The sequence below is a fragment of the Oncorhynchus mykiss genome, chromosome 13 (genome assembly GCF_013265735.2).
Source record: "Oncorhynchus mykiss isolate Arlee chromosome 13, USDA_OmykA_1.1, whole genome shotgun sequence".
Taxonomy (NCBI): Eukaryota; Metazoa; Chordata; class Actinopteri; order Salmoniformes; family Salmonidae; genus Oncorhynchus; species Oncorhynchus mykiss.
This window is the reverse complement of record NC_048577.1, coordinates 60,916,091-60,943,218: the sequence shown is the minus strand read 5'-3', so window position 1 is coordinate 60,943,218 and position 27,128 is coordinate 60,916,091. Positions and strand designations below refer to the sequence as shown.

General features: G+C 43.6%; 1 protein-coding gene across 2 annotated transcripts in view; it reads right to left on the bottom strand.

The window, feature by feature from the left end:
- LOC110514624 (ubiquitin carboxyl-terminal hydrolase 22-like) overlaps positions 1-17,776 on the bottom strand; it is a 77,903-nt gene extending 60,127 nt beyond the window's left edge. The window contains exons 1-2 of one of the 2 annotated variants that reach the window (XM_036941792.1): positions 17,307-17,776; positions 16,080-16,112 (exon numbers count right to left, since the gene is read on the bottom strand). In XM_036941792.1, the coding sequence (XP_036797687.1) occupies positions 16,080-16,112; positions 17,307-17,426 (153 nt within the window). In that variant the 5' untranslated portion in view covers positions 17,427-17,776. The remainder of the gene's footprint in view (positions 1-16,079; positions 16,113-17,306) is intronic. The other variant, XM_036941793.1, reaches the window with a different exon arrangement.
- Positions 17,777-27,128: the final 9,352 nt, after the last annotated feature.

Below are 27,128 nucleotides of genomic sequence, written 5' to 3'. Positions count from 1 at the left end.
ACTTGACCAGTGATGCCCTCGCCTATAAAGCACTGAGGTGATACACCAGCCCAGAGGCGATAGAGAAACGCACACTCACACAGAGTACATTTACAGAGCAAGGTGTAGTCCTGCACACAAATCTGACAGGACAGCACGATACAGCTAGAAGCAGCAGAATGTCAGGCTACAGGACAGTACATATCTAGAACAGGCTAAAGACAAGCCTGGAAGACAGGCTGGGTGAGGATGGTTAGAGGGGCCTGTGGGAGGGGATCTTGATCTGTGTGAAGATGGATGGCCTTAGCCAGCCAGCCAGCCAGCCGCAGACATGCTGACAGAAAGCTATGCCCCATCAGACAGCTCTTTGCCTAGGAGGGGAGGGTGGCTGGGTCTGGGAGGTATGGTGTGAGGGGAGAGAGAGGGAGGGAAGGCTTGGGTAGCGGCCAGAAACTAAGCCTGTCAGTTCACAACAACCCACACAGATAATCTGCCTGGACTCCGTTTGGGCGGGGTGGTGTGGAAGAAGAGTGAATGAGATGTGGTGGGGACCCATCATAGACGGAGGGATCTGAGTGGAAGAGAGGGAACAAATAAGAGAAGAAAGTATGGGAGACGAGAGGAAATTAATGTGTCATCTTGACAGAAATACATTCACTCAGTCCTTCATCCTGTTCTCCACAGGCCACAACTGCTTTCTCTCTCCCTCTCTTACTTTATTTTTCATAAAAGAGCAAGACAAGTATGGGGTGGGTGAGGGGGGAAACTGTTCCTCTGATCATTTATTCAATCAAAAACAGTTAGTCGGGCTCTGCTGCCTTTCGCTCGTCGTCGCAACCCTTTCTCCTAAAATCAAAGGAACCACTGACTTCTTGAAAGCTGCAGAGACTGAAACACTGTCATTATGCCCCCTTTCTTGTCTTTCATCATGCCGTCTGTCATTTCCACTCATCTCAGGTTATTGGCTGTGGGTTAACATTTCAGGAAGATTCCCTAAAGTGGAAATGTTTCAGTGTTGCACTGTTTCTAGGCGTATCTGGCCTATCTGCTGATAGCTAAGTCGTTGTAACAGGGCCATGTTCATTACGGCACACAACGTAAAACATTCAATAACATTTTGCAAAAGGAAACAAAAATATGCATTTCTTATTGGTCTCGTCCAGGTAGTCCCGCCTTGCCTGTTTTCTTCCGTTTGGTGTCCAATGAACATGACCCCCCTGATAAATATCATTGAAATGGGCCTTGTTTTCACACTCTATTTAGATCAAGATACATGGGAACATAAATAATCATGACCAGTGATGGGGAAATATCACAAATCAATAAAGTTACTATTGTGATATGTATTTTAGACAATATCATACAGATACTTTGACGAAGTATTGATATGTACTTTAACTTCACTAGGGTAGGGGGCAGCATTCGGAATTTTGGATGAAAAGCGTGCCAAAATTAAACTCCCAAAATTAAACTGCCTGCTACTCAGGCCCAGAACATGGGATGTGCATATAATAGTAGATTTGGATAGAAAACACTCTAAAGTTTCCAAAACTGTTAAAATAATGTCTGTGAGTATAACAGAACTGATATGGCAGGCGAAAACCCGAGGAAAATCCAACCAGGAAGTACTATTATTTTGAAAGGCTGTTTTTCCATTGAAAGCCTATTCATCATACAAAGACTTAGGACCCAGTTCACGAGCTCTGTGGCTTCCTCTACATGTGGCCAGTCTTTAGGCATTGGTTCAGGCTTTTACTCTGAAAAATGGAGGGAGATACAGCACTTTCAATCAGTGGCCAGTGGAAATTTCCATTCATCAGCCATGCGCCTGATCGGGAACGCGCCTTTGTTTCCCCTTTCCTATTGACGAAGCTTTTGTCCGGTTTAAATATTGATTATTTATGACAAAAACAACCAGATTGATTTTAAACTTTGTTTGGCATGTTTCTACTAACTTTTATTGTACTTTTTAAAAACTTTTCGTTTGGACTTAGTGCACGCGCCTTCAGCATTCGGATTACTGAACAAAACGCGTGAACAAAAAGGAGGTATTTGGTCATAAAGAGGGACATTATCGAACAAAATGAACATTTATTGTCTAACATGGAGACTTGGGAGTGCCACCAGATGAAGATCATCAAATGTAAGTGATTAATTTTAATTATATTTCTAACTTTTGTGACACTCTCCTTGGCTGGAAAATGGCTGTATGAGTTTCTGTGGCTAGGTGCAGACCTAACAATCGCAAAGTGTGCTTTCGCCGTAAAGCCTTTTTGAAATCTGACACAGCGGTTGCATTAAGGAGAAGTTTCTTTATTCGTATGTTTAACACTTGTATCGTTTATCAATGTTTATGATGACTATTTCTGTAACTTGATGTGGCTCTCTGCACTTTCACCGGATGTTTGTTTGAGACAATGCATTTCTGAACATAACGCGTCAATGTAAACTGAGATTTTTGGATATAAATATGAACTTTATCGAATAAAACATACATGTATTGTGTAACATGAAGTCCAATAAGTGCCATCAAAGGTTAGTGATTAATTTTCTCTCTATTTCTGCGTTTTGTGACTCCTCTCTTTGGCTGGAAAAATGGCTGTATGGTTTTCTGTGACGAGGTGCTGACTTAACATAATCGCATGGTGTGCTTTCGCAGTAACTTGAAATCGGACACTGTGGTTGGATTTACAAGAAGTTTCTTTAAAATGGTGGATAATACTTGTATGTTTGAGGAATTTTAATTATGGGATTTCTGTTGTTTTGAATTTGGCGCCTTGCAATTTCACTGGCTGTTGTCAAGGTGGGACGCTAGCTTCCCACTTGTACCAGAGAGGTTAAAAAAATGAATTGCTTGGTAGCGTTAGCTAGCACTAGACTGGCGCCAAAACTGCACTGTATTTCATCCTATAGCTTGTTCTCCATCTTCTTTTTAAATGGTAAACCAACATGTTTTCAGAGCTATTATTTCCCTGACTGATCAGAACTCATTTTCTCATGCCTCATCTCTTTGCAGCAGACATAGTGAGCAATATGTTCGGAACATCAAATCAATAAATATAGAATCGTGACAATTGTGAGAATCGCAATACATATAGCATCAGCACCTAAGTATCGTGCCAGCCCTATCCACGACCTTCATGAATATTCAGTCCCATCTCAGCCTCCTCCTGACCTTCATTAGCCATTCATAAACTATCAATTATAAATCCTTCCATAGGTGGGTGAGGAACAGCAAAGAGCCAGACAGCCAACCTCTGAAAGCAGGGGCAGGCTTCCACAATATGCTAGTTGACAGGTTTCCTCCTTCACTCTCTTCATTTACTTTACCAGTAACTGTTTAAGTGGTAGAATTACTTCCAGACTGATGCAGTTAGATGCAGCAATCTTCTGGAAAACAACCTTCAATTAATTAAGAGAGAAAACATTACTTAACAGTCTGATGCACACACGCAAAACACACACTTTGGGCTGTGGCATATATACGCAAACAAACATGCATGTAGACACACACTGTGGCACACAGATGCGTATACACACTAAAAACCAAAAACACAGTCCCAAAGAGTGAACAGAAAGAGTAAGGAACTACAGAAGACAGAAGAAACTAGAAAAACTGGAGAGCACCTAGTTCCTTCTTTAGCCAACTAAAAGTGGAAGAGCTTTTAACAATTTAGTAATACAAGGAAATACATTAGGGTTAGTACGGTACAAAGCCATCCAACCACAGTATAATTCTGCCAGAAGGCACCATGGCATGGGCCAATCCAAACCGGGCCACTAACTGACAGAATTGCCAATCAAACGCCCCGGCTAAAGAAAGAAAGGAGAGACGGGGAGAGATGGGAGAGATGGGAAAGACGGGGAGAGAGAGATGGGAGAGATGGGAGAGATGGGAGAGATGGGGACGGGGCGAGAGAGATGGGAGAGATGGGAGAGATGGGGAGAGACGGGGAGAGATGGGAGAGATGGGAGAGATGGAAGAGATGGGAGAGATGGGGATAAGCAAGAGAGATGGGGACGGGGCGAGAGAGATGGGGACGGGGCGAGAGAGATGGGGATAAGCAAGAGAGAGATGGGGATGTAGAGAGAGAAATAGGCCTAAAGAGAGAAGAGTGCGAGAGAGGACACAGAAGAATCAGAGAAAGAATGGATAGAAACAGAGATCGACCAGGTAGAATTATAAAAAATATATATATATCGTCACATACACCGGATAGGTACAGTGAAGTGTTATTTTACAGTGTAGGCCATAGTAGGTCAAAACCCCTGGAGTAAATTAGGGTTAAGTGCCTTGCTCAAGTGCAAATCTATGTTTCACCTTGTTGGGTCGGGTATTCGAACCAGCAACCTTTCGGTTACTGGCCCAGTGCTCTAACCGCTAGGCCCTTGTCATTTAGCTCTCATTATCAAAACCAAGGACGGAAGTGCTCCGTCTTTTTGTTAATTCCCGCTCTTCTTCCCCTAATGGCCAGTATTTTATGCATAGCTTAACTTCTTTGGGATAGAGGGCGGTATTTTGACGTCCAGATGAAAAGCGTGCCCAAAGTAAACTGCCTGCTACTCAGGCCCAGAAGCTAGGATATGCATATAATTATTAGATTTGGATAGAAAGCACTCTAAAGTTTCTAAAACTGTTAAATTAATGTCTGTGAATATAACAGAACTGAAATGGCAGGCGAGGGCAAATTAATAATGAATTAATTTGAATTTGGCGCTCTGCAATTTCACCGGAAGTTGTCGAAATGGGATGCTAGCATCCCACTGATCCACAAGAAGTTAACTGGCTTTAAAATGTTCTGTCCACGAGCCATATAGTGTGCCTGATTCTTTCTGAGGCTCCATATGATGACACTGGGATCTAACAGACTGGGAACAGTGGTACAGTGTCTGTTTACTAAGAGGACACTAGTGATCACAGTATCCATAGCCGTTCCTGTTCATCCGCCTCTGGGGAAACAGATAAATGGCTTCATTGCCAAAATCTCAAACTATTCCTTTAATATGGAGATAATTACAGGGTTTTTATCTGTAGTGGTAATTTGGGGAATGGGGAAAAAAACAGGTAGAGCATGCAACAACAAAAAAATGAACTACACTGTAAGTGCAACAATTTCCAAAGATTTTACTGAGTTTCAGTTCATAAGGAAATCTCAATTGAAATAAAAGAATTAAGCACTAATCTATGGGTTTCACATAACTGGGAATGCAGATATGCATCAGTTGGTCACATACCTTCAAAAAAAGGTAAGGGCATGGATCAGAAAACATGTCAGTATCTGGTGTGACCACCATTTGCCTCATGAAGGGTGACCTGTGGAATGTTGTCCCACTCCTCTTTAATAGGTGTGCCAAGTTGCTGGATATTGGCGGGAACTGGAACACGCCGTCGTACCTTTCGATCCAGAGCATCTCAAACATTCTCAATCGGTGACATGTCTGGTGAGTATGAAGGCCATGGAAGATCTGGGACATTTTCTGCTTCTAGGAATTCTGTACAGATCCTTGCAACATGGGGCTGTGCATTATCATGCTGAAACATGAGGTGATGGCGGCAGATGAATGGCAGGACAAGGGGCCTCAGAATCTCGTCACGGTATCTCTGTGCATTCAAATTGCCATTGATAAAATGCAATTGTGTTTGTTGTCCAGTGCTTTATGCCTTCCCATACCATAACCCCACCACCACCATGGGGCACTCTGGTCACAACGTTGGCATCAGCCAACAGCTCGCCAACACGACGCCATTTGCCTGGTACAGTTGAAACCAGGATTCATTCATGAAGTGCACACTTCCCCAGTGGCCATCGAAGGTGAACATTTGCCCACTAAAGTCGGTTACGACACCGAACTGCTGTCAGGTCAAGACCCTGGTGATGACGAGGAGCACACAGATGAGCTTCACTGTGATGGTTTCTGACAGTTTGTGCAGAATTATTCTGTTGTGCAAACAGTTTCATCAGATGTCCGGGTGGCTGGTCTCAGATGATCCCACAGATGAAAAAGACAGATGTGGAGGTCCTGGGCTAGTGTGGTTACACGTGGTCTGCGGTTGTGAGGCTGGTTGGACGTACTGCCAAATTCTCGAAAACATTGGATGCTGCTTATGGTAGTGAAATGAACATTAAATTCTCTGGCAACAGCTCTGGTGGACATTGCTGCAGTCAGCATGACAATTACACACTACCTCATAACTTGAGACATTTGTGGCGTGACAAAACTGCACATTTTAGAGTAGCCTTTTATTGCCCCCAGCACCTGTGTAATGATCATGCTGTTTAACTTCTTATGGCTGGGTGGCAGTATTGAGAAGCTTGGATGAATAAGTTGCCCAAAGTAAACGGCCTACTCCTCAGTCTCAGTTGCTAATATATGTATATTATTATTGGTATTGGATAGAAAACACTCTAAAGTTTCTAAAACTGTTTGAATGATGTCTGTGAGTATAACAGAACTCATATGGCAAGCATATGGCAAGAGAAATCTGAGCTTTGTATGTATTCACCAGAGTCCCCAATGAAATCCACTTGAGATATGAATGATGTTGCACTGCCTAGGGGTTCCACTAGATGTCAACCATCAATAGAAATTAGACTTCTATGGTGTTGTGGGAGTGAATGATCGCAGAATCAGTCAGCCATTTTCTGATCATGCTTATTCCTCATGGTAGTCACTTGCGTTCCATGGCTCATGAAGACAAGAAGGAATAGTCCGGTTGGAACTTTATTGAAGGTATATGTTAAAAACATCCTAATGATTGATTCTGTACATAGTTTGAAATGTTTCTTCGACCTGTATATAACTTTTTGAAGTTTTTGTCCGATGTAACGCTGACCAGAATGAGCGTTTGGATATGTATGTCAAACGCACTAACAAAATAAGTTATTTGGACATAAATAACGGACATTTTCGAACAAAACAAACATTTATTGTGGACCTGGGATTCCTGGAGTGCTTTCTGATGTAGATCATCAAAGGGAATATTGATCATGTAATTTCTTGTTTATGTTGACGTCAATATGGCGGCTATTGTGACAAATGTTTCTGATTCTTGCATGGCTGGCTTATTCCGTAAAGTTTTTTTTAAATCAGACACAGCGGTTGCATTAAGGAGAGGTATATCTATAAATCTGTGTATAACTTGTATAACTACATTTATGATGAGTATTTCTGTTGAATGATGTGGCTATGCAAAATCACTGGATGTTTTTGGAACTAGTGAATGTAACGCACCAATGTAAACTCATATTTTATATGAACCTTAAACAAAACATACATGTATTGTGTAACATGAAGTCCTATTAGTGTCATCTGATGAAGATCATCAAAGGTTAGTGATAAATTTTATCTATATTTCAGCTTATTGAAACTCCTCTCTTTGGCTGGGGGGGAAAAATGGCTGTGTTTCTGTGGCTATATGTGGTGACCTAACAATCGTTTGTGGTGCTTTTGCTGTAAAGCATATTTGAAATCGGACACGGGTGAGGTTAACAACAAGAATAGCTTTACAATGGTATGAAATTCATGTATGTTTGAGGAATGTTAATTTAGATTTTTGATGTTTTGAAAATGGCACCCTACACTTTGACTGGCTGTTGACATATCGCTCCCGTTAAGGGATTGCAGCCATAAGAAGTTAATCAGCTTCTTGATATGCCACACCTGTCAGGTGGATGGAGTATCTTGGCAAAGGAGAAATACTCACTAACAGGGTTGTAAACAAATTTGTACACCAAGTTTGAGAGAAATAAGCAGTGTGTGTGTGTGTACAGTGGTTCTTCCTGTAAAAGTTGCGTCATACTGCACACACCCTTGTGTGCTGCCGCAGATTTTCTATGGCACGTTATATAATTGTCAGCCATTCTTGCCATTAATGTTAATTAGTGCTAGTTTGACCACCAGAGGGCCTTTTTGAGAAGCATTTGATAGTCTTCAATATTGGCTGTACTAGAGAATTTGAAACCTTCTTGTTTAAGAACATAGTATATGTTCTTACACAAGATTTATTTAAATTACATTTTGCAGAATTAATTTGATTAATATTATGGTGTTTCTATTCCCAAAAAAACTCAGGGTTTCCGTTAGGAAAATATGACACTGTACAACCTGACGGTCAGGAGTAGGCTACAGTACTAAGAGCATAACATTTCCACACCCCAATTGTAGTCTAACCAATACCCAGTGAATATAAAAAATCTCATTGATTTATCCAGACCAGTCCCCATGCTTGTCTCAGAACAATGCGAAACGGTGCTGAAATAGTTGACCACACGCGTGTAGGCTATTCTTGAACACGGGGTGAGACATTCTTACTAATAAATAAATAAAGCCAGTTTGTTATATAGAATTATTTATTTATGTTTTTAGAGGGAGAGAAACCAAAAGCCCACTGTCGCCTCATGGGTCTCCCAGTCACGGCCGGCATGGGTATTGAACCAGCATCTGTAGCAATGCAGTTTGCATAGCGATGCAGTGCCACTCGGGAAGCCGCATCCAAAGTTTTTAATGCTGATCAACTGCCTTGCACAAATTATCTATTGTCCTGCTAATAGCCCATATTGGCGCTGTACAACGTGACTGGTCGGGAGTAGGCTACAGTACTGCATTAAGAACAAAATAATTCTAACATTAACACAGCCTAATTGTAGTCTAACCAATACCCAAACAGAGAAAATAAAAATATCATTGCCTCTTCCATTAATTTTGAAAGAGTATTTTCCAGTAAGCATAATCAGTGCTCTAACTCCCTCTTGCGCAGGTCTGGAGCAGTGACGCAGGGTACCGTACTAAACCACAAATTACCTCAAAGTCCCGCAGCATAACCTCCAAACTTTTAGTTGAGCAACCACTGTATGGAACATTTCTGGGATCTTTTATTTCAGCTCATGAAACATGGGTCCAACACTTTACATGTTACGTTTATATTTTTGTTCAGCATATATATATATATATATTTCTTTTTTAAATAACACCATATTTGAGAACAAACAATCAAATAAAAGCTAGAAAGTCAGGGAGAATCGAGGGCAGATGCCCATTAATTTTGTTATAATGTTTGAGCAGAGCAACAATAGCCATGGCAACATGCATATAACTGCAGGACATTTTCTCTAAGCTCAAGGGTAAAGTGTGTACAATTGCAGAAAAGTTGCTTTACAACAGCAACATTTTCTCTATGCCACCAAGATACTTGTACAGCTTTATACAGTTTACACTTCCACTTCCAATGAACTGTGGGGGTCAAAATACTTAAACTGTCCACCAAATCTATTCATTTAAAAAGTTTTACATTCACCTGAAAAGAGGTGATTTTATTTTTACGACACCATTCATACAAATCTAACTATAGCCTATACTGGTGGTGTTTCCTTCACCATATACACTACATAGTGTGCTAATGTTTAACCAGAGCCATATTATCCCTGGAAAAACAGTGCACAACATAGGGCATAGGGTGCCATTTGGGACATAGCTGTTGAGCCTGTATGCAGGGCAGGTGACAGAGGTTATGTGAAAGATTCAGTCATGTATTGAGGGGGAATTGATTTTAGCTGGCGGTAGCTTGAGGATGACCGATCTCACAGAGAAAGAGACAGACAGGGACAGACAGAGAAAGAGAGACAGACAGACGAGAGAGACAGAGACAGAGACAGACAGAGACCAAGTGAATACAAAGCCACTATCACTCAAGAGCGCACATATGTTCCCTTTCCTGCTCTGAATGACAACGTCCCCCAATGTCCTGGTGCTGCTAAGCATCTCTGCAAGCAGCAAACACGGCCACTATGTGTTAGCGTCAACACGGTCGAGGCCAACCATAAGGAGGAAAACAAGTTTCTGGTGCAGAGGTAGAGACAGCGGATTCCTTTCCTCAGTGATGGTTCTCCTTTCACCTGCCTATGCTAACGTTGACACAAAACAGACAGACACACAAACTTCATAATGAAAAATAATGTGACCGGTAAAATGAAGAAGGCCATCTTTATCTCCTAACGAATTGACTGCAGAAACATAGATTCTTAAAAAAGTATTAAATATTCAAATGTAATAAATAAACTTCAAATGAAATAGTTAACAATATTGACAGTAATGAAAAAGCATCCTGAGCTATTTCCGAATATTTTATTTATTTATTTAACCTTTAACTAGCCACGTCAGTTAAGAACAAATTCTTATTTTCAATGACGGCCTAGGAAAAGTGGCTTCAGAGGCAGAACAGATTTTTACCTTGTCAGCTCGGGGATTCGATCTAGCCACCTTCCGGTTACTTGTCCAACGCGCTAACCGCTAGGCTACCCTGCCTCTAACCGCTAGGCTACCCTGCCTCTAACCGCTAGGCTACCCTGCCTCTAACCGCTAGGCTACCCTGCCTCTAACCGCTAGGCTACCCTGCCTCTAACCGCTAGGCTACCCTGCCTCTAACCGCTAGGCTACCCTGCCTCTAACCGCTAGGCTACCCTGCCGCCCAAAATACCCCGGTGTACTTCCCAAGCCTAACCTGAGCAGCTGGAGATTCGTTTCTCCTGCCTTCACTGCCTCCATCCATCTCCCAGTCATTCTGCATCAGTAATCCCAGCCTGTGTGTGTGTGTGTGTGTGTGTGTGTGTGTGTGTGTGTGTGTGTGTGTGTGTGTGTGTGTGTTAAGCAGCCAGTCGGGCTCAGCAGGCAAGCCAGATGTACCTTGAAACAGGTGTTAGACAGCTGTTTAACAGGAAAAAAAAGGCTTGTCCCAGTCCTAATCCCAGACAGACACAAACCCCCGAGCTACAACTGCTGCACGAGACAGATAGGGGAGATAAGTAGTAGCCTTCACCTGTTGTTAGGGCTATCGTTTGTCATGGTGGAGTGTGGACAGTGGAGATTGTAGAACTATAGCTGTAAGCTATGGCGGGTTGATCAGATAACACACATTGGCACTATATAATATACCGCTATCTGAATAACTCTTGTTTTTTCCCCCCGTTATTTTACCAGGTAAATTCACTGAGAACACGTTCTCATTTACAGCAATGACCTGGGGAATAGTTACAGGGGAGGGGTTAGGGGTGAATGAGCCAATTGGAATCTGGGGATGATTAGGTGGACATGATGGTATGAAGGCCAGATTGTGAATTTAGACAGGACACGGGGGTTGACACCACTACTCTTACAATAAGTGCCATGGGATCTTTAGTGACCACAGAGTCAGGACACCCGTTTAATGTCCCATCCGACAGACAGCTACCTACACAGGGCAATGTCCCCAATCACTACCCTGGGGCATCGGAATATACATTTTATTGTTAGACCAGGGGAAAGCATGCCTCCTACTGGCCCTCCAACACCACTTCCATCCAGGGAGCGACCGGGACCAACCCTGATGATGGCCACTAGAACACATGCTTTGGCATAGATTGTTGACAACGTGTAAACTATATTTAGTCTCCAATGTTTATCGAAAACATAAATACATTGTGGCACAATTGCTGTTAGCTAGCTAGCAAATTTTGCCATATTAGCATAGACGTGACAGTCAAAACAAGACATGGTAACAAGAACAAGAGAAAACGAGTCACCGATGAATCCCCACATTGCAGCTTTTTGTCATCGTTGCCATGTGACCGTTCAGAATCGTAACGTCACACGGCCTTCAGACCCATCGATGCGCGTGCATCATTTTCGTGATGTTGTCAGCCAGCCCGGCTAATATCTCAGGCTAGAAAAATAATGTTCACTGCACAGCTTTTTTTCAAGGGAAGTAGCCTACGCTTCACGGTTCCTACGGGGGCAGCAAAACGGCAGAAATAGGCTACACAATTCATATGCCCATGACTGTGTGCAGTGAAGATGGCTTAGAATCCACCAGCCCTCAGGCTGTCGCCTCGGGGGGGTGTCGTGCTCAGCAGGCTGTTAGAAGCTGGGTGAACAGAGCAGAGAGGCTGAGGGCACCGACTGACTGCCTGGACAGTGAGTGACAGGACAAACCATCTGCCGATAACCACATTACTGGTAAAACCATTAGTGTAAAACATTGATGAAATGTTCTAGGAATGAACAGCCTCATAACGTTACGGCTGCTGGATCCACACAGTGGAGGAAACCCTTTAACAGCAGAGCTTCTGGATCCCACAACGAGCAGCGCTACTTTACCTTCATGCTCTTGGATGGAGAGCTTCCACTGAGAAACAGATGACAGCCATTGACTAGGCCTGGTAACTAGGCCTGGTAACTAGGCCTGCTCCCATTCCCTCCAACTCTAGCCATCCCAAACAGACAGCCATTGACTAGGTCTGGTAACTAGGCCTGCTCCCATTCCCTCCAACTCTAGCCATCCCAAACAGACAGCCATTTTGGACAAGAGACAGCCCATAGAACTGGGGAGGTAGAAATTAAATAAATGATGAAGATAGATGTGACTGTGGAGGTGCTTTAAAAATAAAATATGGTGGGAACTAAGGCAGGAGGTGCTTATAAGAGTACTCTCACTGGAGGTTACTATTCGTTAATGTAGCTATATTTTTCAGTTGCACAGACTGAGGGTCGTCTCCTGCAATACTGTAGTGTAGCCTACTGCATCTTCAACTTCTACACAGATAGACGGAGAGCAATGGATGTTTGTGTAGGTACTGAGATGGTTTACAATTGTGTGATTTCTCATCTGCTGATGTGAGTTTCAAGGCAGGAGGTATCTATTCACAATACCAAGACCAGGGACACAATGTCAGTGACCTTCTCACTGTTATAACAGCCACCCTATTACTCATTAGACTGAGTGGCATGTTACCTACACATTAAAGACCCACAGTATGAGGGAAGTTATAGTGGTCTCTTTGTCCTACAACCTGGTCAGGAAATATCCTCCCTGTATACTGGAGGCAACATTACTGCTGACAGACCTGGACACAGACCAAAGAGATTGGGGCTGGGCTACGAGTGAGAGAGAGACTTGAGGGATCCACAACAAAGTACAAAGAAGAAAGAACATAACTGGGCAACTATCCAGGCCGAAAAAGCTGGAAAATATGACGTATGCCGAGCCATATGGTAAAAGGAAGTTCCTGTGAATGACTTCATTAAATATAACTTTGCCTTGAAGATATTCAGCCTTTACAGACAGAGGTAAGAGTAAAAAAGGTGGTGGATTTGACCTTAAACCCAGCGCCCACATTCAGGTTCCAGCTCTGAAGGTGAGGGACCTTTACACCCTCAGGTCACCGACACATTTGCCTACCTTTGTTGCTTTGTCCTGTTTGCACAACAGGCGGCTACATAGTTCCACGAATCATGATGATGAAACAGAAACAGTCACTAGTGTTTGGTTGGGGAAAAGCAGTGCTGACAAATGGGGAACAGTGTACTCCACAAACCTGGGTTCAAATACTATTTGATAGAAATCATTTCAAAAGACTCTCTGCTTGATTGAGCTTGCCTGGCTTAACGTACCAATAGAATTGTCCCAACAAGTTAAACCCAGTCTATTTGGCACTCTAGGCAGGCTAGCGCAAACGCTCAAAGTATTTGAAAGATTTCAAATCGTATTTGAACCCAAGACTGCGGAGAAAGGCGACTTCATTCCGATAATGAATGTGAATTCCTGTAACTGTCTGCACACAAAAACACAATAACTGAGTTGACCTGATTGATGCTCTGGGCAAACTCAGTAGCGACTGGGAGTGAGTGCCAAAAGCTAATAGCCTCTTTCATACCCACAGAGAAGCCAGCAGACCCTCACTGGGGCTCAATAATAAGGACATCGAGACAACATAAAAAAGTCCACAACTACCTATCAGGGTTGAGTGGAGGACGGCTCATAATAATGGCTGGAACGGAGCCAATGGAATGGCATCAAACACATCAAAAACGGTTTGAAGTATTAGATACCATTCCACCTATTCTGCTCCAGTCATTACAATGAGCCTGTCCTCCCCAATGAAGGTGCCACCAACCTCCTGTGGTGTTCAATAGGCACAAAACGGAGTGAAACAAAGAAGTACTATCAGAACTTGTCCAATAAGAAAAGCTTTTTCATTTTCCCGTTACAAAACATTTTGTAACATTCCCTAGTGAACAGGACCCTGGTAAAGAAATAAGCTAAACGTCCATAGTCTCCATTTAAACATCTAATGATGCTGATTACCTGCCTTGAATAGAGAGAGCTTTGACTTAGCAGAGCTCTTGGGGATGAAACACACACAGAGATTCAAATATGCTGCATCTGGGACCAAGTGGGGCCCTAAACACCCAGCCGGCCCAGGCGCAGCAATCCCATTTCAACATGCTCCTCCTGGGGCTTTAGGGAGCTAGCTGCAGAGTTGTGGTTACTGGTGGTTACCTCTGGGAGTGTCGATCGTAGCTGTGAGCAGTGTGCACACAGTGAGGCTTCAGAGGATGTGCTCGGTTAATTAATTTGAAAAGAGAGGGCTCTGAGACTGAGGGGCAAAAAGAAAAGTTCATCATGATGATGTACTACTATACAGGAGAGGAGGGAGGGAGGGAGAGCATGGAGGGAGGGAGAGCCTGGAGGGAGGGAGGGAGGGAGGGAGGGAGGGAGAGCATGGACAAGAGAGGGAGGGAGGGAGGGAGGGAGGGAGAGCCTGGACAAGAGAGAGAGGGGGGGAGAGAGAGAGAGAGAGAGAGAGCCTGGACGGAAGAGGGAGGGGAGAGAGAGCCTGGACGGAAGAGGGAGGGGAGGGAGAGCCTGGACGGAAGAGGGAGGGGAGGGAGAGCCTGGACGGAAGAGGGAGGGGAGGGAGAGCCTGGACGGAAGAGGGAGGGGAGGGAGAGCCTGGACGGAAGAGGGAGGGGAGGGAGAGCCTGGACGGAAGAGGGAGGGGAGGGAGAGCCTGGACGGAAGAGGGAGGGGAGGGAGAGCCTGGACGGAAGAGGGAGGGGAGGGAGAGCCTGGACGGAAGAGGGAGGGGAGGGAGAGCCTGGACGGAAGAGGGAGGGGAGGGAGAGCCTGGACGGAAGAGGGAGGGGAGGGAGAGCCTGGACGGAAGAGGGAGGGGAGGGAGAGCCTGGACGGAAGAGGGAGGGGAGGGAGAGCCTGGACGGAAGAGGGAGGGGAGAGAGAGCCTGGACGGAAGAGGGAGGGGAGGGAGAGCCTGGACGGAAGAGGGAGGGGAGGGAGAGCCTGGACGGAAGAGGGAGGGGAGGGAGAGCCTGGACGGAAGAGGGAGGGGAGGGAGAGCCTGGACGGAAGAGGGAGGGGAGGGAGAGAGAGCCTGGACGGAAGAGGGAGGGGAGGGAGAGAGAGCCTGGACGGAAGAGGGAAGGGAGGGAGAGAGAGCCTGGACGGAAGAGGGAGGGGAGGGAGAGAGAGCCTGGACGGAAGAGGGAGGGGAGGGAGAGAGAGCCTGGACGGAAGAGGGAGGGGAGGGAGAGAGAGCCTGGACGGAAGAGGGAGGGGAGGGAGAGAGAGCCTGGACGGAAGAGGGAGGGGAGGGAGAGCCTGGACGGAAGAGGGAGGGGAGGGAGAGCCTGGACGGAAGAGGGAAGGGAGGGAGAGCCTGGACGGAAGAGGGAGAGGGAGGGAGAGCCTGAACGGAGTGTGTTAACAACCATCAAGTTCTAGTGAACTGCTGTAGCGCTGTACAAACAAAGGGTCATCGACCCTCTGGCGACAGCTGTTTGTTCTAGAGACAGACCTGTGTCTGTCATCGTACAGTACTCATCGTGTCTCATCAAATATAGTAGTTGAGCTAAAGCTTTAGCAGTTAGAAACACATCAATTGTTGCAGGACAATGCGCTAGGCTATCAACCATCCAGATAGATGATAGCATTTCGGTCAGAGGAGGCTGGTGGGGGAGCTTTAGGAGGACGGGCTCATTGTGTTTGCTGGAATGGAATCAATTGAACAGAGTCAAACATGTTACCATGTGTTTGGTACCATTCCAGCCATGACAATGAGCCCATCCTATAGCTCTTCCCACCAGCCTCCACTACTATCCATCTGCAGCAGGGTTTTCCTAACTCAGTCCTGGGTAATGAATGGCCATAGCACGAGTATGAAGGACGTGTGTGAGAAAGTAAAAAGGGGAGAAAGCAAGCCAGCATTTGGTTTACAGTACCTACTCTACTAATGTTAGTGCAAGGAGGAAGGAGAAGTTTGTCGACTCACCAATGCTGTCCATCTCACATCATTCTGAAGCACCTAGTTCAACAACAACGAAATAAAACATGTAATGTGTGTTGTGACTGCCAGTGGAAAACAAACACACAGGTTGTAGTCAAAAGCAATCAAACCATTCATTCAGTACAGGACACTAACAACAAACAGGACCGAAAAGCAAAAACAAAAGGTTGACAATTTAGGCTAGCTAGACTAATATTTGCTAAAATGGGGGGGGGGGGGGGGGGGATCATTGCTATCAGTAACCTATAGGGTCGGGATATTTTGAGACACTGACTGAATTGAAATGCCAAGAACCTAATTTATAAGTTATACGGCAAGTAATTTGGGAGGGGGGGGTGAGAGCAGATGGTCGAACGAAATGGTTCAGTGTGCGGGGCTTGCGCTTTGCTGGCCTGAATGAGGAGTGGGAGGGAGCATGCTTCACTGAACAATGCACAACTGTGGTGTTGCTAGTGACAATAGGTGGATCTGGTCAAAACAGCCAACCACATTCACATAAATAAATGATGTAACGTAAGGACAGTCACGTTGGCATGCAAATATATTGCATCATTTTAAGAAAGGGATTCAATAGCAAGCTACAGTAAAAGCTCAGTTGATACCCTCCAATAAAATTGTATTTGCTGATGAGCTAGATTCTTGGTAACGTTAGCTAACCAACCAGCAACACCAGGCTAGATGTCAACTAGCGCACAACCTACGCTAGCTATATACTAGTTATCTAAACACGATTCGTTTTGCTCAGGAGGAGAGTGAGTTTCTCGCGTTATCATTCATTGTTGGCGTTTATTTCCCTGCAGTAGCACACCGTATCAAGCTAATTTAACTGGCAGTGATGATCAAGTCTAGACTGGTGTTAGCTAGCTATTGTAGGATAACGTTAGTTCTGCTGTGTCAGACATGATCTAATGACTGATTGATGCAATGTAGTCTCTATGATGAGATTGATGCGCCTTGAATATTCCCAGGTAGCATGATGATGGGGTAACTTTATGCTACCTGCGTTTCCAGTCACAACGAACGAGCTGTGGTGTGTTAGCTGGCGCAATGTGTCTGCATTAAACCACCACACTCAAACAGTGTAACGTTACGTGGGTGTACATGTGTGTGCTTGAAACTGTGTGGGGCGTTTATGCATAACGTTAGCCCTTCTGTCTGTGCGTAGTTATATGCCGTTTGTGCTTCAGTTTCTCAATGGCATTCCTGTTTTACCTTTCGTCTCCTGGCTTCAGCACTCCCGCTCCAAACAAAGCATTGATATATGACTCGTAGGTTTTGCCTCCAATTGTCCACCTTATAAGCGTTCACATGTGAGCACCCGGCTGGACTCATGACTGAAACAACATTCAGTTTTGTATTTTAAATGAAGAGACGTGTCCTGGAATCGAGAATAAGCTAACTAGCTAGCGGGTGCTTGCTGTCCAGTACAGAAGCTAGCTGTGGTTTCCGTTTGGAAATGGACAGCCGCGACAATACCCAAAATCAGATTCGGCATCTGACAAATACGTCCTTTGTTGACATTTTTGTACAGTTATCCGTCTTCGTGAATCTATTGACGTCTCAGACTGACAGTTGCCTTTATCCTCATGTCAAACACTTCCACTCAGGATGTGTTTTTCTAATGGTATGTTGCGCGTCGAGCCCGCCCAAAGCGAAACATGATTAGCGGATACAGAGAGAGGTGACTTCATGTTGGCTGAAGAGTGCGCTGGTGCGTTGTTTCCCGTTAAAGTCACGCCCCTTTGCAGTAAGAATAGGATTCTGATTGGTGAAAAAATATGTCCTTTCATAAAGTAGGCGGACTCACTGGTCTAAAATAACCAATAGGCTGAGATTAAATCAAACCTGGGTCGCTTATTGGTTTTGTCAAATTGTAAAAAAAATAAAAAATAGTTTTATTTAATTGACAAAACCAAGTACTGCCCTTTCAACTGGACTACAGCGGTCGCCCGGCTGCCTCTGTACTAGTTAGAGGCCCTCATACGATGAAAATGTATAATATCAATTCATTTTTATTATGTACTGAATCACATGGCCAGACAATAATGCACTTATTCTGCACCAGTTGGATTATTTTGTGTGCAAATCTATTTCAGAATCTGTGAACAGAGGCTGCCACTTACTGCATTATCTATAAAATGCTGACATCTACTGGTTAGAAATTATATTGCACATTGACATCTATGTCACTTTCTGGTTGTGTCAGAGTTGTCATTTAATTGACAGCACGAAGTACCGCCCTCACCTGTCTGCCTGTGCTGTCGCAGTGCGATGCCCTCCCCTCATTCAATGAAAATTAAAGAAATAGAATTTGCTGAAACACTAAAGGAAGCCTACACTGTTAAAATAAGACAATTCAAAACACCAACATTATTTAATGAAACCATGAAAAGTAGTACACCTAAGAGTAACAAGCGTTAATAAGAACGTAGTTTAAACTCACTCCAAAGTTACGTGGAAGGTCGCGGATGGAGCCATCAAAAAGGTGCATTCAGGATGGCTCAACCCCTTGGAACATTGTCATGGGACGGCGGTCACGTGTGTTGCAAAGCAGGTCACTTGTTCAGGACGGTTGAGGTAAGCTGTTCACACTGGTGTTCGAACGAAAACCCGTTGTACGTGCTATGATCCACGTAATGGAAACACCCAAGTGGTTCTTCAATCTGAATATTGGCCTTCTTTAATAGAGGGATGTCTAAACTCTTTTGGGGGAATACAAATTATTTACAGGCTAAATAACGATTGATGATCAATTGTCATTAATATTTTACAACTTATTAGGCTATTATAGTTCACATATTCATTTACATTACCTAATTTTAGAAATTTACTGAGACAGAAAAAAAGAGCTGTCATATTTTCCAACAATTTGCTGAAATATGCCCAGTGCAGTCAAATATGTAATAATCCTATGTTTTATATATATATATATGGGCTAGAGTGGGCATCGAGCCAGGAGCTATGAAGCCGGGGGATCGTGTTTCGGAGGACGCATGGCTCTCGACCTTCGCTTCTCCCGAGTCCGCACGGGAGTTACAGCGACGAGACAAGAATGTAACTACCAATTGGATATCACAAAATTGGGGAGAAAAGGGAGTAAAATAAATAAATAAACAAAATTGTAACCATAAACATCTACCTTATTTACTTGTCTAAACAGTGAGATAATATAACAGACTTGACTGCAAAGGCTTTGGGTTCATCGTGATGGTGCATTTGTGCTCAGATGCCACAAGAGTGAGGCATTGCTTTACAATGAAGGCCATGGATGAAGAAATCTGTCCACTAGGTTTGTTTGAGCAATGTGGTCAAATCAAATTTATTTATATAGCCCTTCTTACATCAGCTGATATATCAAAGTGCTGTACAGAAACCCAGCCTAAAACCCCAAACAGCAAGCAATGCAGGTGTAGAAGCACGGTGGCTAGGAAAAACTCCCTAGAAAGGCAAAAACCTAGGAAGAAACCTAGAGAGGAACCAGGCTATGAGGGGTGGCCAGTCCTCTTCTGGCTGTGCCGGGTGGAGATTATAACAGAACATGGCCAAGATGTTCAAATGTTCATAAATGACCACCATGGTCAAATAATAGTAATCATAGTAGTTGTCGAGGGTGCAACAAGCCAGCACCTCAGGAGTAAATGTAAGTTGGCTTTTCATAGTCAATCCTTGAGAGTATCTCTACCACTCCTGCTGTCTCTAGAGAGTTGAAAACAGCAGGTCTGGGACAGATAGCACGTCCGGTGAACAGGTCAGGGTTCCATAGCCGCAGGCAGAACAGTTGAAACAGGAGCAGCAGCACTGCCAGGTGGACAGGGGACAGCAAGGAGTCATCATGCCAGGTAGTCCTGAGGCATCGTCCTAGGGATCAGGTCCTCAGAGAGAGAGAAAGAAAGAAAGAGAGAGCATACTTAAATTCACACAGGACACCGGATAAGACAGGATAAATACTCCAGATATAACAGACTGACCCTAACCCCCAGACACATAAACTACTGCAGCATAAATACTGGAGGCTGAGACAGGAGGAGTCAGGAGACACTGTGGCCCCATCCGATGACACCCCTGGACAGGGCCAAACAGGCAGGATATAACCCGACCCACTTTTCCAAAGCACAGTCCCCACACCACTTCAACCTCCAACTTACCATCCTGAGACAAGGCCGAGTATAGCCCACAAAGATCTCCGTTGCGGCACAACCCAAGGGGGGGCGCCAACCCAGACAGGAAGACCATGTCAGCGAATCAACCCACTCAAGTGGAGGCCTGCGTCTTGTGACCGTAGGTATGTACGGCAGGACCAAAACGGAAAGATAGGTAGGAGCAAGCCCATGTAATGCTTTGTAGGTTAGCAGTAAAACCTTGAAATCAGCCCTTGCTAACAGGAAGCCAGTGTAGGGAGGCTAGCACTGGAGTAATATGATAAAATGTTTGGGTTCTAGTCAGGATTCTAGCAGCCGTATTTAGCACTAACTGAAGTTTATTTAGTGCTTTATCCGGGTAGCTGGAAAGTAGAGCATTGCAGTAGTCTAACCTTGAAGTAACAAAAGCATGGATACATTTTTCTGCATCATTTTGGACAAAAAGTTTCTGATTTTTGCAATGTTACATAGATGGAAAAAAAGCTGTCTTTGAAATAGTCTTGATATGTTCGTCAAAAGAGAGATCAGGGTCCACAGTAACGCAGAGGTCCTTCACAGTTTTATTTGAGACGACTGTACAACCATCAAGATTAATTGTCAGATTCAACAGAAGATCTCTTTATTTCTTAGGACCTAGAACAAGCATCTCTGTTTTGTCCGAGTTTAAAAGTAGAAAGTTTGCAGCCATTCACTTCCTTATGTCTGAAACACAGGCTTCTAGGGAGGGCAATTTTGGAGCTTCACCATGTTTCATTGAAATGTACAGCTGTGTGGCATCCACATAGCAGTGAAAGTTAACATTATGTTTTCTAATGACATCCCCAAGAGGTAAAATATATAGTGAGAACAATAGTGGTCCTAAAATGTAACCTTAATTAAGGAAGACCGAAATTTACTGTTGATTTGTCAGAGGAGAAATCATTCACAGAGACAAACTGATATCTTTCCGACAGATAAGATCTAAACCAGGCCAGAACTTGTCCATGTAGACCAATTTGAGTTTCCAATCTCTCCAAAAGAATGTGGTGATCGATGGTATCAAAAGCAGCACTAAGGTCTAGGAGCATGAGGACAGATGCAGAGCCTCAGTCTGACGCCATGAAAAGGTCATTTACCACCTTCACAAGTGCAGTCTCAGTGCTCTGATGGGGTCTAAAACCAGACTGAAGCATTTCGTATACATTGTTTGTCTTCAGGAAGGCAGTGAGTTGCTGCACAACAGCATACAGTAAGATTGCTGAACTGTGGATACTACTTCCGATCTGTGAAAACAACGCCTTTCAGTAAGTCATTAGGTTACAGTTAATAGACCCTTGTCCAGAACTTTTAGTTTCTGATTACGCTTCAATGGCTACCGTTCTTAAAGATGGCCACTGTGGACAGGGCATTAATAATAACGGACGGAAAACAACGCTTTACTTAGTAAATTAGTCCTACTGAATGTTTTTAATCAAGCAATTTAAAGACATGATATCTGAAATGGCTTTGTTTATATTGCTACTTAATGTCAGAGATAGCTTTGTGTTGGTGAATGATTACCTGATCCAAGTTTGGTTGAATTGCAGTTGTCAAAAGAAAGCAGCCGCTATGGAGTAAACATTTTTCTCTCTTTACACACCTGCCATTTCCCCCTAATTAATCTCCTCTTATTTCTGATGAATCGGTTGGATTAAGTGGTTTACATCAGCTGCTCCACTAGGCATGTCTATGGTGTATACTAATTAACTAGGCCAGCAGTAGGGTTTTGTTCTGCCATTGAGTGGCTGTATTTCCATTAGCAGTATTACATAATGATACAGGAAACGTTTTAGTGTTACTGCAGTAGTTAACACAAAGATCTGTTCCAGATTCCCTCTGCCCTGTATACAGAGGTCAATATACAGATGCCCTGTATACAGAGGTCAATATACAGATGCCCTGTATACCAGGCATGGATTAAATCCACCTACTAAAGACTTACTGTACATCAACACACATTTGTCTAGTTTTTTACATCGTTTAGCAGATGCTCTTATCCAGAGCTACTTACAGAAGCAATTAGGGTTAAGTGCCTTGCTCAAGGGCACATCAACAGATGTTTCAACTAGTCGGCTCGGGGACTCAAACCAGCAACTTTTAGGTTGCTGGTCCAACACTTAACCACTAGGCTACCTGCCGCCCGTCACCACTCACGTCTTCCCCTCTTCCTGTTTATCCTCAACTTTTAGGTTGCTGGTCCAACACTTAACCACTAGGCTACCTGCCGCCCGTCACCACTCACGTCTTCCCCTCTTCCTGTTTATCCTCAACTTTTAGGTTGCTGGTCCAACACTTAACCACTAGGCTACCTGCCGCCCGTCACCACTCACGTCTTCCCCTCTTCCTGTTTATCCTCAACTTTTAGGTTGCTGGTCCAACACTTAACCACTAGGCTACCTGCTGCCCGTCACCACTCACGTCTTCCCCTCTTCCTGTTTATCCTCAACTTTTAGGTTGCTGGTAAAAACTTAACCACTAGGCTACCTGCCGCCCGTCACCACTCACGTCTTCCCCTCTTCCTGTTTATCCTCAACTTTTAGGTTGCTGGTCCAACACTTAACCACTAGGCTACCTGCCGCCCGTCACCACTCACGTCTTCCCCTCTTCCTGTTTATCCTCAACTTTTAGGTTGCTGGTCCAACACTTAACCACTAGGCTACCTGCCGCCCGTCACCACTCACGTCTTCCCCTCTTCCTGTTTATCCTCAACTTTTAGGTTGCTGGTCTAACACTTAACCACTAGGCTACCTGCCGCCCGTCACCACTCACGTCTTCCCCTCTTCCTGTTTATCCTCAACTTTTAGGTTGCTGGTCCAACACTTAACCACTAGGCTACCTGCTGCCCGTCACCACTCACGTCTTCCCCTCTTCCTGTTTATCCTCAACTTTTAGGTTGCTGGTCCAACACTTAACCACTAGGCTACCTGCCGCCCGTCACCACTCACGTCTTCCCCTCTTCCTGTTTATCCTCAACTTTTAGGTTGCTGGTCCAACACTTAACCACTAGGCTACCTGCCGCCCGTCACCACTCACGTCTTCCCCTCTTCCTGTTTATCCTCAACTTTTAGGTTGCTGGTCCAACACTTAACCACTAGGCTACCTGCCGCCCGTCACCACTCACGTCTTCCCCTCTTCCTGTTATCATCACTTTTTTCACTTTAGTCATTGACAAACAAAACCAGAGATGTTGTGTAAAACAGCGATACAACTGTTCAAGTCAAACGTTAATTGTAAATGTCAATCCAGACTTAAATGATCTGAATGAATGACTTTATACATTAGTTAAATAGGTAAACCTCAGAGTGGCCACAATCTCTGGACAAAGTCCTAAGTCTAAGATAAACTTTTACAATAAATTCTTCTGAATGTCTTTGTTCTGTATAATTCAACTACAAGTTGAAATGCTTTATGTCTATTTCTGTCTTATCTTGATGTCACTCTATAATACGTTGGATATACGCATGCCCAACATTTCCTAAATGGCACCCTAATCCCTATACAGTGCACTACTTTAGACCAGAGCCCTATGGGGCCCTGTTCCCTATACAGTGCACTACTTTAGACCAGAGCCCTATGGGGCCCTGTTTCCCTATACAGTGCACTACTTTAGACCAGAGCGCACAATTGGTCCAGTGTCGTTTGGGTTTGGGTTAGGGGTAGGCCGTTATTGTAAATAAGAATTTGTTCTTAACTGACTTGCCTAGTTAAATACAATACAAAAATGATTCCTGCTTTGCTTCGTCATTCATTATCATTCACAAATAATACAGCTCAGACTGAGTGTATAAGTTGTCTAACATTTGCTTCCTGGGGTGGGTTCTATCCACGTGATCGTTCCATCACATTGAATGAAGACAGGAGAGAGTGAATGTACCATGTACTAGGTTTGTACAAGGTTTGCAAAATTTGATAATGTTATGAGCTGAGTCTTTTCCTTCGTCATCATGAGATCTGGATGTTCTGTCTTCTATAACGGAATATGTTGTTATTAAACATCTTAATTGCCTCTCTCTCCCTCTCCTCTCTCCCTCTCTCTGTGGGTCCATCTGAGCTCACTCTGTGCTGTTCTCTGATTGTCATCTGTTTGCTTTTGATGTGATGCTGTGGGGGAACAGTGTAGACTTTCCTCTGTTTAGTGAGACCGATTTAGCTCAAGCTTTTCTGTAGCCTGGTGCCAGATCTGTTTGTGCTCTTGCCAACTCCAATGCAGTCATTGTTTGGCATGATGAGGGGAAAACGACTTGGCATGTTGGCACAAACAGATGGGCACTCAGGCTAGCTTTCCTATCTGTAGTGAGTAAGATTCAACTTTCCTATCTGTAGTGAGTAAGATTCAACTTTCCTATCTGTAGTGAGTAAGATTCAACTTTTCCTATCTGTAGTGAGTAAGATTCAACTTTCCTATCTGTACTGAGTAAGATTCAACTTTCCTATCTGTAGTGAGTAAGATTCAACTTTCCTATCTGTAGTGAGTAAGATTCAACTTTCCTATCTGTAGTGAGTAAGATTCAACTTTCCTTAAATTGGAGCTTTCCTCAGTTTTGTGAGTAGGAGTAAATTTGAGCTTTCCTCAGTTTTTGTGAGTAGGAGTAAGTTGTAGTTTTCTGTCTATAGGTCCTACACACACTCAGGATCCACAACTGAATGTACAACACAAGCCTTGTAGAGAGACTTCACAATGGTTGTGTAAACATCTTAGTGCAGACAAGCTATCCTATCTCAACAATATCAGTTGTATCACAACCATTGTGTCAAATGAGTTGTATGTACATCAGTTGTTCAACCTGAGTGTGTACGGGGACTAATATCTGTAGTGAGTAAGATTCAGCTGAGCAGCATTGGTCAAAACCAAACAAATCAATGTTGATTGGTCACGTGCACCGTTATAGCTTGTGCAGATGTTATAGTATGTGCAGCGAAATGCTTTATTGCTAGCTTCTAACAATGTAGTTAAATGTCAAACTAGTACACAAATATGAATATATAAAAACAACAAGAAATCAGGACATTTCAGAACCTATCCAATTAACAGATAGCACTGTAACAGTAATCCAAATGCAATCTATACGTATACACCCGTTGAATTTACACAATATATACCCACAATGATATGTACAGCAGTAAATACATTAGAGTGAGATATATCAATAACCCAGTATTTAAATAAATATACAGTGTGTATAAACAGTGTAACTAAAATGCAATGTACAGTAGTAGAAATATTAGAATGAGCCATGTTGAGAATACATAATTGAAATACACATATAGACAGTATGGACAGTATGTGAATGGTGTGTATAGACAGTATAGACAGTATGTGAATGGTGTGTATAGGACAGTATTGATAGTATGTGAATGGTGTGTATAGACAGTATGTGAATGGTGTGTACAGACGGTATAGACAGTATGTGAATGGTGTGTGTAGACAGTATGTGAATGGTGTGTATAGACAGTATGTGAATGGTGTGTATAGACAGTATGTGAATGGTGTGTATAGACAGTATGGACAGTATGTGAATGGTGTGTATAGACAGTATGGACAGTATGTGAATGGTGTGTATAGACAGTATGGGCAGTATGTGAATGGTGTGTATAGACAGTATGGACAGTATGTGAATGGTGTGTATAGACAGTGGACAGTATGTGAATGGTGTGTATAGACAGTATGGGCAGTATGTGAATGGTGTGTATAGACAGTATAGACAGTATGTGAATGGTGTGTATAGACAGTATGGACAGTATGTGAATGGTGTGTATAGACAGTATGGGCAGTATGTGAATGGTGTGTATAGACGGTATGGACAGTATGTGAATGGTGTGTATAGACAGTGGACAGTATGTGAATGGTGTGTATAGACAGTATGGGCAGTATGTGAATGGTGTTTATAGACAGTATAGACAGTATGTGAATGGTGTGTATAGACAGTATGGACAGTATGTGAATGGTGTGTATAGACAGTATAGACAGTATGTGAATGGTGTGTATAGACGGTACTAGACAGTATGTGAATGGTGTGTGTGTAGACAGTATGTGAATGGTGTGTATAGACAGTATGTGAATGGTGTGTATAGACAGTATGTGAATGGTGTGTATAGACAGTATGTGAATGGTGTGTATAGACAGTATGTGAATGGTGTGTATAGACAGTATGTGAATGGTGTGTATAGACAGTATGTGAATAGTGTGTTTAGACAGTATGTGAATAGTGTGTTTAGACAGTATAGACAGTATGTGAATGGTGTGTATAGACGGTATAGACAGTATGTGAATGGTGTGTGTATAGACAGTATGGACAGTATGTGAATGGTGTGTATAGACAGTATAGACAGTATGTGAATGGTGTGTATAGACGGTATAGACAGTATGTGAATGGTGTGTATAGACAGTATGTGAATGGTGTGTATAGACAGTATGTGAATAGTGTGTTTAGACAGTATGTGAATAGTGTGTTTAGACAGTATAGACAGTATGTGAATGGTGTGTGTATAGACGGTATAGACAGTATGTGAATGGTGTGTGTATAGACAGTATGGACAGTATGTGAATGGTGTGTATAGACAGTATGTGAATGAAACGTATGTCCAGCAGTAGTTATGTAGGATGAACCATGATTAGAATACAGTATATACATATAAAGTGGATAAAAAAGGTGTGTAAACATTAAAATGACCAGCGTTCAATGGCTTAGTACACAGGGCAGCAGTCCTCTAAGGTGCATGGTAGAGTACAGGTGGTAGCCGTCTAGTGACAGTATCTAATGTTCAGGGCGGGGGACTGGGCGGAGGCCCAGCTAAGGATGACTATTTAACAGTCTGATGGCCTGGAGATGGAAGCTGTTTATCAGTCTCTTGGTCCCAGCTTTGATGCACCTGTACT